The sequence below is a fragment of the Pogoniulus pusillus genome, chromosome 17 (genome assembly GCF_015220805.1).
Source record: "Pogoniulus pusillus isolate bPogPus1 chromosome 17, bPogPus1.pri, whole genome shotgun sequence".
Classification (NCBI taxonomy): Eukaryota; Metazoa; Chordata; class Aves; order Piciformes; family Lybiidae; genus Pogoniulus; species Pogoniulus pusillus.
Genome location: NC_087280.1, coordinates 10,744,727 through 10,759,556, shown reverse-complemented (window position 1 = coordinate 10,759,556; position 14,830 = coordinate 10,744,727). Strand labels below are relative to the sequence as shown.

The following is a 14,830-nucleotide window of genomic DNA, read 5'->3' as shown; positions in this document are numbered from 1 at the left end:
CCATAACTCTTGGCCTTTTTTTGTCTTGTGTGCTGCTTTTGTAGTTGCCAGAAGAAGGTCCTTTAGCTAGGCTACAGCTGGCTAATCCAGCTTGTTTGCTCAAACAGCAGAGGTTGGTAAACAGTACAAATATTGAAAACATTATATAATTGGTTACCTGATTATACTAATGAAATTCTGTGTGAGTCTATCATATCATAGTATCATCAGGGTTGGAAGAGACCTCACAGATCATCAAGTCCAACCCTTTACCACAGAGCTCAAGGCTAGACCATGGCACCAAGTGCCACGTCCAACCTTGCCTTAAAGTGCCAGGGAGGCTGTACCTTCAATCTTGGGTTCAGGTGCTGGAGCATGTCCAAAGAAGAGCACAAGAGGGGTCTAGAGCACAGGTCACAGAGTATCAAAGAAAACCAGCCCTGTTTAGCCTGGAGAAAAGGAGGGTCAGGAGAGACCTTATCAGTCTCCACAACTCTTTGAGAAGAGGCTGTAGTGAGGCGAGGGGTTGTCCTGTTAGCTGGGAGAAGGAGACAAGAGAAAACAATCTGGAGTTGCTCGAGGGGCAGATGTGATTTGGTGTCAGGGATTATCCATGCTTGGCACAGGGAAGCTGTGAAGTTACCATTATTCACAGGCCCGGTAGCTGTGGTGCTGAGGGCCGTTGCCCGCTGGTGACCTGCCACTACTGACGGCTGAATTGTAGCTTTAAAGGTCTCTTCCACCCCCAAGCCTTTCTGTGATTTTACACCTGCTCTATCAATTGCCTAATTCGTTATGCTAACCTGGTCCTGCCTTCGTGTTTCAACTCTTCTCTAGGGCGGTGGGGGTTAGCCTTAAACCCCCACAGCTTCCGTAGCGGACGCCTCGCTGCCCCTGGTTTCTGTAAGGAAGCCGCAACGCGGCGCTATCTACACAGGCTGGCAGAGTTTGACTGTCTCGGCTGTGTCTCGTTCCCGGCCATTCCAATTCCCGGGTTTACCGCTGGCGGCAGCGGGAACTGCGGCCCGGGCCCCGCGGCGGGACGCGGCCCCTTTAAAGGGCGGTGCTGCGAGCGCACGCGGCGCTCCGTAGTTGCGTCATTTAGCGGCGCCGGCGGCGGGTGCGCGGCCGTGCTGGCGCCATGGCCGACATGGAGGAGCTCTTCGGCAGCGACGCCGACTCGGAGGCTGAGGCGAAAGGTGCGGGGCCGTCGCGTTTCCCATTCCTCCCTGCTTGCTGCGGGCCGCGCCGTCCTCGCTGAGCCTCGTCGTCTCTTGTAGTACTTAATCCCAGGGAGGGAGGAAGGGAGCAGGCCTGTCTGCAGGGGATGCCGCTGCCCCTTCGCGGAGGGGATAACGCAGCTCCTCCCGGCGGCATGGTCAGGCAGGGGGCCTTGCCCCGGGCCTCCTCTGCTGGCTGAGAAACGGCGAAAACTGAGTTCGTGTAGATGTCCTCTGCTTGAAATTGTCTCACGGTTTAGCTCCTTCCGCGGCCGCACGTCCCCGCTTCCCCGTGCTAAAATGAAGACCTGGAGTCACAGCCGAGACTCCATGAGAAACCGGCTGGTAGTGGCTGCTTCCCATCGCCACAGATGGGAAATTGGGATGGGAAACAAAAGCAAAGCGTGCTTCTGAATTTGATAACGTTTGATGAGGTAGCGAGGTTGAGGTCAGTCTCGTCTCCCGAGTAGCAGGTAATGGGACACAGGAGGAAACGGCCTCAAGTTGCTCTAAGTTTAGGTCGGGCATTCAGAAAATTTCTTTCCCGAAAGGGCTGTAAAGCCCTGGACCGAGTTGCCCAGGGCAGTGGTGGAGTCACCATCCCTGGGGGCATTTAAAATCCACGTAAACGTGGCGCTGAGAAGCATGGTTTGGTGGTGGCCGGGAAGTGCCGTACTAACCGTTGAACGTTACGAGCTTTAAATCCGCTCCCACGCAGAACGGTTCTGTGGTTTCGTGATGTGAGGTGATGAAAGCAAGGCATGTTATCGGGAAAAGCTTTAACTCTCACCAGCATCTAAAGAAAAAAAATAAGAGATGAGGTATCTCCCAATTTTAAAATGCACGTCACAGTTTCTGTAAATTAATGTTAAGGGCAGATGTTCCTTTAAATGGCGTTCACCTGCCTTAAATGCACCAACCTCGGCATTCGGGAGCAGCTCTACTGTTGCAACTTGTCAAGGCAGCTAATTTGCATTAAAGACATGTTGACAGTTTGAGATTGGTAGGATTTCATAAGCTGTAGATGTGTATCTACTTATTTTAAGTACTCACTATTTCAGATTTTGTTTTCTTTTGTGTTCCTGCTTAACCTTTCTACAACTTCAGCTAATGGCTTGTAGTTTGAAACTTTGTGTGGCATCCATTGCTTTTCACTGGGTCTTTTGTTGTCTGGGCATTTATTTTACTGTCCTGGGTAACTTCTGTAGTTTATTCTTACAGATCTGTAGCTTCTCTCTCTGGGTTTTGAGGGATTTTTGGTAATTTTTATTTCCAAAGCAATATCCATTATTTTATACAGATCTTTGTAGAGACACTTTAACTTGAAAAGTTGATACCTGTTTTGCAGATTCTGATTCTGGATCTGAATCTGATTCTGATCAGGAGAATGCTGGCTCTGGTAGCAATGCTTCTGGAAGCGACAGCGACCAGGATGATGACAGAGAGGCTGTAAAGCCTAGCAATAAGGAGTTGTTTGGAGATGATAGTGAGGATGAAGCAGCATCCCATCACACAGGGAGTGACAACCACTCTGAAAGATCCTACAATCGCTCTGAAGCCTCAGGACATTCTGAGCACGAAGAAAACGATCAGTCAGATGTGGACCAGCACAGTGTTTCAGAAGCTGCTCATGATGAGGATGAGGATGAGCATGGGCATGGCTCAGATGAAGGCAGTCATCATTCAGAGGCAGATGGCTCTGAAAAAGCACACTCAGAGGATGAGAAATGGGGCAAGGAAGACAAGAGTGATCAGTCAGATGATGAAGAGAGACAGCAGAACTCTGATGATGAGGAGAGACAGCAGAACTCTGACGATGAGGAGAAAGTACAGAACTCGGATGAAGATGAAAGGCCGCAGATATCTGATGAAGAGGAAAGACTCCAGAACTCAGATGAAGAGAAAATGCAGAACTCTGATGATGAGGAGAGGCCTCAGGCCTCAGATGAGGAGAAGATGCAGAACTCGGATGATGATGAAAGACCTCAGGCCTCAGATGAGGAGAAGATGCAGAACTCTGATGATGATGAAAGGGCCCAGCACTCTGATGAGGAGGACCAAGAGCATAAATCTGGTAGGGCTGAATACAGCAGCAATGATTTGCTTCTAGTTTGATCTCTCTTTATTGTTTGGTTTATATTGGCTTGAGTGGGTTCTCAATGTGAAGGTGTAAATCACACAGCTGTAGTCATCTTTATAATTTTTTTTATGCAGCACTTCTAAATTCCTTCTCATCTAAATCAAAGAAATATTAAAAAATGTTTAATTTGCTGAGAATAATTTTGCTCCTTAGGAGAGTCTGCAAGGGGCAGTGATAGTGAAGATGAGGTTCTGCGAATGAAGCGGAAGAAACCTATTGCATCAGATTCAGAAGCGGACAGTGATACAGAAGGACAGAAAGGTAAATGGTGGTGTTTCTTCGTGAGTTTTTGGTCCATTTCATCCTAAGCATGCCTATCAGTTGTCACAGAACTTGATAAAACTGATAGAGCTAGCTATGGTGCTGTAGAAGCAGCAACAGCACAGCAAGAATTCTGTGTGGGGAAGCACATGCTGTATTTCTGATTGACCCTAGTTAGCTCAAGTTTTCAGTTTCCTTCATGAGAGACACATCTTTTTTTTCTGCAAGTGCTGATTCACACTTTTTTTACAAAGAAACATTAAGAAATGATGCCTCTAACCAGAGCAGCCCAGAGAACCTGTACTGACCTTTGTGATATTTAACTGGCTGAGAAGGAGGGGTCGATTCTCCTGAGACGTAAAACCTCCAAAATGTGTAACACAGTTGCAGTTTACATATTTTTAAGTTGTTTACTTAAGAATGACCTTATGCTCTTAATTCTTCTATTGACATTTTCCAGCTAGATTCTCTTATTTGATAGAGGCTTTTCACAAAAACATAGTTTAAATCCTTAGGTTAAAATGAGAAAACTGTTTTTCAGGATAAGAAAATTGTGTTTCATAACCATTCACAATTCATAACCTTTGCAGATGATTTTAAGTGGTAATAAAAGTGAAGAATGTGTTAATCTCTTTTTATGTGAGTTTACTTGCATGTAGGGATGTGTGTTCACATATATCTGTATTCTAAAATAGTAATTTTTCTGTTCAAGAGCATGCAGATGTCATGGATCTGTTTGGAGGTGCAGATGATATTTCCTCAGGGAGTGATGGAGAAGACAAGCCACCAACTCCAGGACAGCCCATTGTGAGTAGACTTGACTTTTGGAATAGTTAATGTGCCATCATACTCTGAAATGTAGAACACTAATTGAGTTTAATAATACTTCAGTGAAAAAAGGATAATGGCATTAAGTAGGCACTGCAGATAATTTTGTCCTAACTAAAAGAATTATTGACATTTTATGCATAGCAATACTAGATGGATTAATTTATCTTCCTTCCCCCATCCCTCACCCACTTCATGTACTTGAAAGAAATATAATGAGTAATTTTGAATGCTACCAAGTAGAACAAAAAGTAAAAGTTTTCTTGGGTACCTCTGTGCATCTGATGGACAAATGTTTTCTTTTTGGGCCTTGATCATAATAGATAAAAATATTTCTTTTTTAATCTGGGAAAAGTTGTTCCTTATTTACTCTCCAGTGCTTAGCTGAAAACTGTGTGTTAGTTCCTGCGCTGTTTCCTTGCTGTCTTTGGTCTGTCGAGCTTGCAGTGGTATTTGATATCACTTCAAGTGTCATAAGACAATGCTGAACTCAATTATTTTCACTGAAAATGCACAGGTTCTTGTACCCAAAGCTTCCTGATCTCTGTCTATGCATATGGATAACGTTTCTTTAAGCAAAATGTGTGTATTAGAGCAGTAGTAGCCATGCAGACTTTTTAAACTTAAACTGCTATTCCCCTTTTTCCATCAGGATGAGAATGGATTGAGTCAAGAGCAGCAGGAAGAAGAGCCTATTCCAGAGACTAGAATAGAGGTAGAAATACCAAAAGTAAACACAGACCTGGGTAATGATTTGTATTTTGTGAAGCTACCCAACTTCCTTAGCGTGGAGCCCAGGTAATTGCATATTAAATATGTGACAAATAAGATTTTTTAGTGTTTACTGCATTTGTTTTGGTAATGGCAGTTAAATACATTGTCCATATTTTAAATGGTTGACATTAAGATGCACACTTTGGCTTGTGATCAGACAATAGTAATGATTACACAGTAACACCTTGTTACAGATCAAGTGAAGAGTAATTTTCTTAGGAGCTTGGGTTTCAAATTCATTTCAAATACTTTTTGTCTTTAAACACCAAAATAAAATGCAATTTATCTGAAAGCACATGCTATCAGTTGAATCTTAAATGTAGGTTCAGGCTCTCAGAGATACAAAAGCCAAATGCACAGGATCTTTATGCACTTTTGAATGATAGAAAACACAATCATAAATTTTAGAATAAGCTCTATTTCATTTGTGTGTGCTGAAGATACCATTTAACTGTGAAGAAACTGGTTACTCTTTTCCCTATTTAACCAGCCCAAGTTACAGATATTGTTTGGAATTCTTAAGGAGAATCAAAATTAATTATTGGAGTTGCTTGTGATGATAATTTTGTCCCCAAATCCTACCTTCAGCACTAATAGCAAATTGCTGTTAAGTCCATCTCTTGGAGTGTTTTGTTGCATTGTGTAGTAGGTGTCTTGTTAGCTGTCGGTGTAACATTGCTTCTGTGATGTTAGTTAAGTCATTCTTCCTGGCTTTTGTGCTATTGACTCAGCTGGGACAGAGCAGCTAAGAATCCAGTCAGTGAGCGTAATCAGTGAGAGAAGTCCTGGGGATCTTTGGGCGTCAGACAGGACTGAAAATAGAATTAAATAGCAGATTCTATTCATCAATGATTTCCCTTCCAGCACTCTGTAAACTATTGGGAAGTAGTCTAGGAAATGGCCTTCCCCTGCTTACTCCTGCCCTGAGTTCCTTTGAGGAATAGAGGAAAAATAATCTCATTTTAGTTTCCCTTTGGTTGGTTTTGAGATCCAAGTAAAAAAGTTACAGACTGGCTCTTAGGAGGTTCCTAATTCACCATATTTGAAAGATGAGATTTTTTTCTTCTATATTCTCTGTACAACATTGTATATATTTTACTACAGACTTAACCCTGATCTCATCATCTTGATACTAAGCAAGCAGTATTTTCTGAGGCAGGCTTGCTTTCTCTAGTGCCACATAGAGGGTCCGAGTGTTAAAGTGACTGTAATTGTGAAGTGAAGACACTTGGATAGACCTCCTGTGGTGCAGAGTAAATTCCATGACTGTAGACATGGCAGTCTCACAGCTGCAGTACCTGCTGGATAGAAACCTTTCAAGAACTTTTGTGCAACACTAGAATATTGTCTGTTAGTTTTTAGAAGAATAAAGACTCTATTATGTAATTTATTGCAGACCTTTTGATCCTCAGTATTACGAAGATGAATTTGAAGATGAGGAGATGCTTGATGAAGAAGGTAGAACCAGGCTAAAACTCAAGGTACAGTGTTAATTTGGCTTTCCTCTTTTACACTGATCTAGCCACACTTCTTCCAAAGTTTGTTTCAGGTATTTTAGAATCATGTATGGAGTTACAGTTCAGATTGTAAAAGTGTGAGGAAAATAGATCACTTTTTGTAATAAACTTCCTAAAAGCCTGGCAGCTGCATTTCACCTGTAAGAATGAAACCTTTCACCTTCATTATGCAGCAAATTATCTAACCTTTCTAACTGTAATTCTTGACCTCCATAAGGAATATTGTGGTCAAATATCATTTACTCTAAGGTAGAAGAAGGGTTGTGTTTTGTTTTTTTCCCACAGGTAGAAAACACAATACGATGGCGAATGCGACGAGATGAGGAAGGGAATGAGATCAGAGAGAGTAATGCACGGATAGTCAAATGGTCAGATGGAAGGTTAGTTTGGGCTTCTTGCTGTTCCAGGAATACAGTTGTTCTCACATGGAAACGCTGTAGCCTGCAGTATTGGAAGTTCAGCAAACTTTGATGTCAGTTCTGCACAGTAGAAGTTATTTTAGTCTCAGTGCTTTGAAAGTTTTATGCTCTGCTTATTTTGGATTGTAATATTATTTGTTATATATAGAAAGGAAACACAAAGGTTTTCTCCATTTATAAATGAGGTAAAAAATGGACTGCAGTGACTTGAGCAATAACTGATACACAAATCTCTTTTAAGCATGTCTCTCCACTTGGGCAATGAGGTCTTCGATGTGTACAAGGCACCACTACAGGGAGATCACAACCATTTGTTTATCAGACAAGGGACAGGTCTGCAAGGACAGGCTGTTTTCAAGACAAAGTTAACCTTCAGGTAAACAACCTATTCAGTATTGAATGTTGATGGAACTTTGGCAATTCAGTGTTGTAACAAGTCCATAAAGATGAGAATTAACATATCTTAAACCTTCACAACTTAACTCTGTAATAAGAATGTGCCATTTCCCACAGTCAGTGTTTCAGTGAGATTTTTCCCAAATCAGGTGTCCTGTTTTGAAAGGTTAATAAGCCACTCACTGCAATATGCATGCCATATCTATTTTTTTAATATATATTCTATTTTGCATTTTTAAGTACAAGTTCTTATTGGAATCAGAAAGAATATTAATATTCCCTGAAGTGAACTTTTCTTTTGATGCATAGTTGCTATTGAGATAATTATGTCCTGGAATATTGATGTGAAATGTGAGGGTTACTTAGTTTGGTCATGGACTGCAGGTGGTTTGCTGAGGGATAAATTGGTGTCTCCAGCAGCTGTTAAAGTGCACCTAAATAAACAAAATAAGGATGATGCTCTTGGTTTTGTGCAGATGAATCTTTACAGTCTTAAGTATTCTGGCCATACTATTGTCCTGTAAAAATGAGTAGGATTCTTGAAGAAGTCTTTAACCTGTAGCAATGTTTCAACAGGCCACACTCCACAGACAGTGCCACGCACAGGAAGATGACTCTGTCTCTGGCAGATAGGTGTTCGAAGACCCAGAAAATTCGTATTTTGCCAATGGCAGGTCGTGACCCAGAGTCTCAGCGCACAGAAATGATTAAGGTATTGTAGTGTGGAACTATCTTACGTGCCAGTTTAATCTGGAAAGTCACAGCAGTAGTTAGCTGAACATTTTATGACCTCACGAAGAACAGAGTGTGGTTTGGAGTGACAGAGGAGGTGCTAGCTGTGGATGCAGTCTGCTTAACCTTACAGATTACCCCAAAACTTGAATATATACTTGACACTGCTGTGAAATTATTTTTTTTCAAATACCAAGGTGCTCTTGACTTGGTTTGGTTTTTTCCTCTCAGTCTCTAGATACTGTTTCTTTCTTTGGACAGAAAGAAGAGGAGAGGTTAAGGGCTTCCATTCGCAGAGAGTCTCAGCAGCGAAGGATGCGGGAGAAGCAGCATCAGCGTGGTCTGAGTGCAAATTACTTAGAACCTGATCGCTATGATGAAGAGGATGAAGGAGATGATTCAATCAGTCTAGCAGCTATCAAGAACAGATACAAAGGTGGCATCAGAGGTAATAATAAACCTTAACAGCACAAAGCTAGGGTCTGTGTGATTCAGAAGCATTGATTTCATAACAGAGCACTGGTAAGGTTGTGTTTTTTCCACTTCATTTGATACATGAGGAGGTGTGAGTTCCGTTTATGTAAGTTTATTTCAGTTATTCTGGAGTAATATTCTGCTAGTTTTGGGACACTAAATGTAAGAGAATCTTTCTTAATGTTCTCTCTTCCTCACCAATTTAAAATAAAGATAGTTCATTTTTCTCTGCAGAGGAACGTGCTAGAATCTACTCTTCTGACAGCGATGAAGGCTCAGATGAAGATAAAACACAAAGACTACTCAAGGCAAAGAAACTTACTAGTGATGAGGTAAGCAAAGGATTTTGTTCTTCAGCTAGTCATTTCTAGTCAGGAACATTCATGCACTAGATCTAGATTTTGACGCTGAAACTTCTTTGGTTTCATTTATGCTGTGATGGTTGTATTCTTTGATTTGGCTTGCTTTCCATGGTAACTAATCACCAGTTTCTTATACGCTGCATTAGTTGGTGTACCTGAGATCATTATCATTGCTGCTGGTTTAAAGATGGAAAAACTGATGCAGTTATATAAAATAATATGAGTTAAAAAACCACTAATGTCCAGTGCTAAAAATAGGTATCTGTCATCCAAGTATCATCCTAAACATCGGACCGTGACCAAGTTAACTGTTAGCTACAGCAGTTAACTTTAACATCTTCGTAGATGATCTGGATGAGGGCATGGAGTCAGTCATCAGCAAGTTTGCAGATGACACTAAGCTGGGGGCAGATGTGACTGGGTTGGAGGGCAGAAGGGCTCTGCAGCGGGACCTTGACCACCTGGACAGATGGGCAGAGTCCAGTGGGATGGCATTCAATAGCTCCAAGTGCAGGGTGCTGCACTTTGGCCACAACAACCCCATGCAGAGATAGAAGCTGGGGTCGGAGTGGCTGGAGAGCAGCCAAACAGAGGGGTCTGGGGGTGCTGATTGATACCTGCCTGAACATGAGCCAGCAGTGTGCCCAGGTGGCCAAGAGAGCCAATGGCATCCTGGCCTGCATCAGAAATGGTGTGGTCAGCAGGAGCAGGGAGGTCATTCTACCCCTGTACTCTGCACTGGTTAGACCACACCTTGAGTACTGTGTTCAGTTCTGGGCCCCCCAGTTTAGGAGGGACATTGAGATGCTTGAGTGTGTCCAGAGAAGGGCGACGAGGCTGGTGAGAGGCCTCGAGCACAGCCCTACAAGGAGAGGCTGAGGGAGCTGGGATTGTTTAGCCTGGAGAAGAGGAGGCTCAGGGGTGACCTTATTGCTGTCTACAACTACCTGAAGGGTGGTTGTGGCCAGGGGGAGGTTGCTCTCTTCTCTCAGGTAGCCAAGCGCCAGAACGAGAGGACACAGCCTCAGGCTGCGCCAGGGGAAATTTAGGCTGGAGGTGAGGAGAAAGTTCTTCACTGAGAGAGTCATTGGACACTGGAATGGACTGCCTGGGGAGGTGGTGGAGTCGCTGTCCCTGGAGCTGTTCAAGGCAAGACTGGACATGGCACTTGGTGCCACGGTCTAGCCTTGAGCTCTGTGGTAAAGGGTTGGACTTGATGATCTGTGAGGTCTCTTCCAACCCTGATGATACTGTGATACAGTTGTGCTGCTTCCCTTCTAAAATCAGTGCATTTTATTGGTTTGTAATTTACCACTGCTGGGCATAAGAAAACAAATAGTTGTGGATTTTTGTGAATCCTGAGGTCTACTTCACTTCAAGTAATGGCACTTCTGATAAGTATTGTAGTTTCACACTTCTAAAAATTGACAGTTACTGTTTCTGAGATTGAAATTTAGCTTCTTATCCCGTAGTAGAAGTGAAACTAGAAAGTATATGGCCTCTGTCCTACATCAGCTGTACTTGTGTAGTCTGTTTTCCTGACCTTTGCTCCTCATTGTAAAATGTTTCTGTGGTGGAGTAAGATAATCTACTGTTACGCCTTGGGAAGTTGGAAGAAGAGGGAGTTCTGCATTTCATGGCGATTTATGCTGGCTCCCTGGTTTCCCACCGCCCTGTGCGAGAGGGAATTAGACTGCTCAGGCATTTGGCTTCCTAGGTTTCAGTATTCCATGAGTTTGCTTTGTTTTAGATGTCACTGGTTCTGTTTTACTGTAATCTTGCTGTTGCTGACTGCAGCTCTGAGTTGCAGCTCTACTTGGGTCTCTCAAGCCAAGTGTGTATTAGGAGTGGTAGTTCAGTCACATGTGAGCTCTGCTGATAGTCACCTTCACTTAAGTGGCAGAAAAATAAATACAGAGTAACTTAGCTAATAGGTTCTTATTACTACCCTTTAGAGTATGAGAGGTGTTTTAGGATATGAGAGGTGTTTTTGCAGTGGCAGGCTAGTTTGATTAATCTTCCTGTCCCATTTGGCTATAAATTGTATTTAATTTGAAAGCTTATGAATGGAAGTGTTTTTAAACTCTTTGTATTGTTGTTTCCTTTAAGAGATTATTTTAACTGTTTAAATTATTTTATCTAGTCCCCTAAGATTTCCTTCAGTTAATTTCCTGCAGTCATACCTAGTGTGCTACTCTTAATAGCTGCTGAAGTGCTGAGAACCTGACTGCATTTTTAGAGGCTTCCATATAGAACATCCTGTTCTTCCTAACTTCCTCTGTGTCTGTCCTAGTGAATGAATGAAGATCAGATTTCTGTAGTCATAGCTGCTGAAATCCCATAGCTGTGTTTAAAGGACCCATGTAGGACATAGTTCTTTGTATAACAAGGACCTCTATAATGTAAGAAATCTTAATGTTTGAAGGAATGAGTTTCCTCTCATTCACATTTGTGTTCTGTGCTTCTTGTAAACTCAGGGAGCATGTCTTTTTTTCTAGCTTGTTTGATGTTTACTGCGTTCTGAATGTGTGTTCTTGTTACTGTGACATCACTCCTCCGATGCTGTCAGCTGAGTGTTTGCATCAATAGGCATTGTGACAGACCTAGATTCTGGCTTTTTAGTACACATTGAGGAAAACACACAATTTCAGCAAATGTGACAGTAACTCTGGAGACAGACATGCTTAGTGTGATGCATGTAGGCAGGAGTGAGCGTGTGCTAGGAGAAACTGCTAGGTCACGATACAGCAATTTCAGGACTTTGTAATTCCTGTCTTTCAGAGGAAAACTTGTAGCCAACAGCGTTTCTCTGCTGCTTGAGGAGTAATAGCCTCCATTTTAAAATTGCATGACTTAGTGTGATATTCTGGTCAGGGCCACAGAGGGGAGCTACAGTATTGCAGACCATAACTGCTGACTTCCAGTCAGCACGTGGGAAGTGTGGTGTTTGCATTGTGTATCTGTACGCTTGAAACACTGACTTCCTCATACACAGACTTGCTTTTGTGTGCTTTCGGTCAACACCACAAATCTTTGTCCTGGTAACACTTTGTTGCCATTGCTGAAGATGTCAGTCTATTATTTATAGACTTTATCACACAAGACAAATAGTTTTACTGTTACTGTAATTAATGGGGGTATTCTGCTGAACAGGAAGATGAATCATTTAACAGTAGCCTAGCCAGATTACAAGAGAGTGCTTGTTCTGAGGGAGAAGTTTTCACTGAGATTCCCACCCCTACTAACTTCTGTTTTCCATGCTTAAAATTCCTTCCTAAAGGAGATTCTCACTGTAATAACTTCATGTGTAAATATAGGATAAAACACTTTGAATAAAAATTATCTGTTGGAGGTTTAGTAATACATTAAAGTTCTGAAACTCAGTCTTTGCTGCTTCTTAAAATGCAAGCAATATATCTTGATTTAAAACCCCAAGTCCCTAAAACCAAAACCCAACAAATGGAGAAAGGGATGAGCTTACTTAGACCTGAGGGTATTTTTAAAGATATTCTTCTTTAGTGAAAAATAGACTTACTACTTGTTCTTTATGTCACAAATGCTGAGTTGTGCATTGGCAACTAGGGATTTGTAGTTTGGTTAAGTCTTTTCATAGCATTCTGGTTTAAAATGTTGTTTGGAAGGGTTATTTAAACTGAACTGAGGAGGCTCAGGGGTGATCTTATTGCTGTCTACAACTACCTGAAAGGTGGTTGTGGCCAGGAGGAGGTTGCTCTCTTCTCTCAGGTGGCCAGCACCAGAACGAGAGGACACAGCCTCAAGCTACGCCAGGGGATATTTAGGCTTGAGGTGAGGAGAAAGTTCTTCACTGAGAGAGTCATTGGACACTGGAATGGGCTGCCCGGGGAGGTGGTGGAGTCGCCATCCCTGGAGCTGTTCAAGGCAGGATTGGACGTGGCACTTGGTGCCATGGTCTAGCCTTGAGCTCTGTGGTAAAGGGTTGGACTTGATGATCTGTGAGGTCTCTTCCAACCTTGGTGATACTGTGATACTGTAAATACTCAGGGAATAAAAACCAGTCTGCTACAAAAGTGGCCACTGCCAGGGGTTAAGGCTGAGCTGGCCACTAAATGACTGACGGATGCTCTCTCTGAGCAAAGTGGAAAAGAGAAGGAGTAAGGGAGAGAGAGTTACAAATTGGCAAAGAAAATTAAAGCTACTTTAATTAAAACAATAATGATAAAATGAAATATATACAGATATATACAAACCTAGTATCAAACCCAAGGACAAACATCCAGCCTATGGTATTGCTCACAGAGAGGTAATTAAGCCAACTAGTTGAATTTCCTTTGACTAGCTCTTTGAAGCCTCCTAAACTATTCTGTTTCTTGGACTGTAAACTGTGATGTGGATTCTCAGTACTAGTGGTTTCTCATCAGTCATATCCCTTTATGCCAGGGAGTAGTTTTGTTTTGTTTTATTGAAGTGAACAAACAAAATACCTGCTCACTTCCTCAATTTCTTCTTTGCTTCAGTAGCTCTAATTCAGGGCACAAAAGCCTCAGTAGTCTGGAAACTTAGCAAAGCTATGCAAGCTGCCTGAGGGAAAATCTTCTGCATGGTGAAGGACTCCTTGCAAATTCTAGGAACTGTCCATGCTTGCAAGTCTTGCTGAGAATGATGCTGCACGTGCCATAAATCCACGTGCCATGAATTGCTTTCATGCCGTAGTTCAGTCTGAAGCAGACAGGGTTGCATGTCCATTGAGGTAATGGAGCTGCAGCAGCATTGCGGACCCTCTCAGGTCAGCCTTTGTGCCTGTTGGCAATGCTGACTGCACTTGACCTACTGATACATAAGCAATCCTGCCTCACAGTAGCACAACATGGGAAAAGTAGAGCTGAGAATTTTACTTTAATTACTTGAGGCCTTTTCTTTGTCTTTCTTAGTTTTGTATTCTAGCTTGAAGTATGCTGGTTTATTTTTGTCCTTTTTTGCTTTTAGGAGGGTGAACCTTCTGGAAAGAGAAAAGCAGAGGATGATGACAAAGCAAGTAAGAAGCATAAGAAATATGTGATTAGTGATGAAGAGGAAGAAGATGATGATTAAGGAAGTGTAAAACTGCTTGGGGTTTTTATATATATATATATATATTGTACAGTTCTCTTACAGCAAAGATGTAAGTAACCATAATGGGGTTATTTTGATAAAGAAAAACTCCCTTGAAGTCTTCATTTCTGTTGTGAATAAAGTTTTCTGACTTCCTTTTAAAGATTTTTTTTCTTACTACAGTGACTGTTTCCCCAGAGGTCATCACAGTGCCGTTTTCCTTCTTGCACAGCACACTGCATTTTGAGAGTTATAACTAGTCATGCAGGTGAACTAAGCAGTGATTTTTACTGAGTTCATTAGGAGGGACTATTCTAATCTAAATTATAGAATGCTTAAATGCTAAGTTTGCCTGACAAGGGTATTACTGTTTCTGTGGAAGGGTTGGAAGAACGTATGGGTGTTGCATACCTAGATATTCCTTTTTCCTGGTGACTGAACAGTACATTACTGTGCTGATATAGCTTGATGATGGAAAATCTCTCTTACCTTGTTGGAATAAACCGTGATGTTCCTGTTCTTAGAATGGTTAACTTACAGCATAACATCACATTTATTTTTCTCTCATTGAAGCCCAGACTGAAAGTCTGCATCTTGCCTAAGTGTTAATAATATTAACCAGCGCATGCTAGAGATGTAAATGTTGGCGTGAAAGCAC

At 42.1% G+C, this 14,830-nt stretch overlaps 1 protein-coding gene across 2 annotated transcripts; it reads left to right on the top strand.

Annotated features, from left to right (window-relative positions):
* The first annotated feature begins 1,072 nt into the window (after positions 1-1,072).
* LEO1 (LEO1 homolog, Paf1/RNA polymerase II complex component) lies at positions 1,073-14,335 on the top strand. 2 transcript variants are annotated; one of them, XM_064157606.1, is made up of 12 exons: positions 1,073-1,178; positions 2,548-3,273; positions 3,493-3,600; positions 4,313-4,407; positions 5,081-5,226; positions 6,599-6,683; positions 7,005-7,099; positions 7,380-7,514; positions 8,111-8,246; positions 8,528-8,714; positions 8,975-9,071; positions 14,071-14,335. In XM_064157606.1, exons 1-12 carry the CDS (start codon positions 1,121-1,123, stop codon positions 14,138-14,140), a joined length of 1,938 nt encoding a protein of 645 aa, XP_064013676.1. In that variant the 5' UTR covers positions 1,073-1,120; the 3' UTR covers positions 14,141-14,335. The 2 variants fall into 2 exon arrangements, with proteins under 2 accessions (XP_064013676.1, XP_064013675.1); XM_064157605.1 differs by having other exon boundaries at positions 1,074-1,178; positions 8,975-9,072; positions 14,068-14,335.
* Positions 14,336-14,830: the final 495 nt, after the last annotated feature.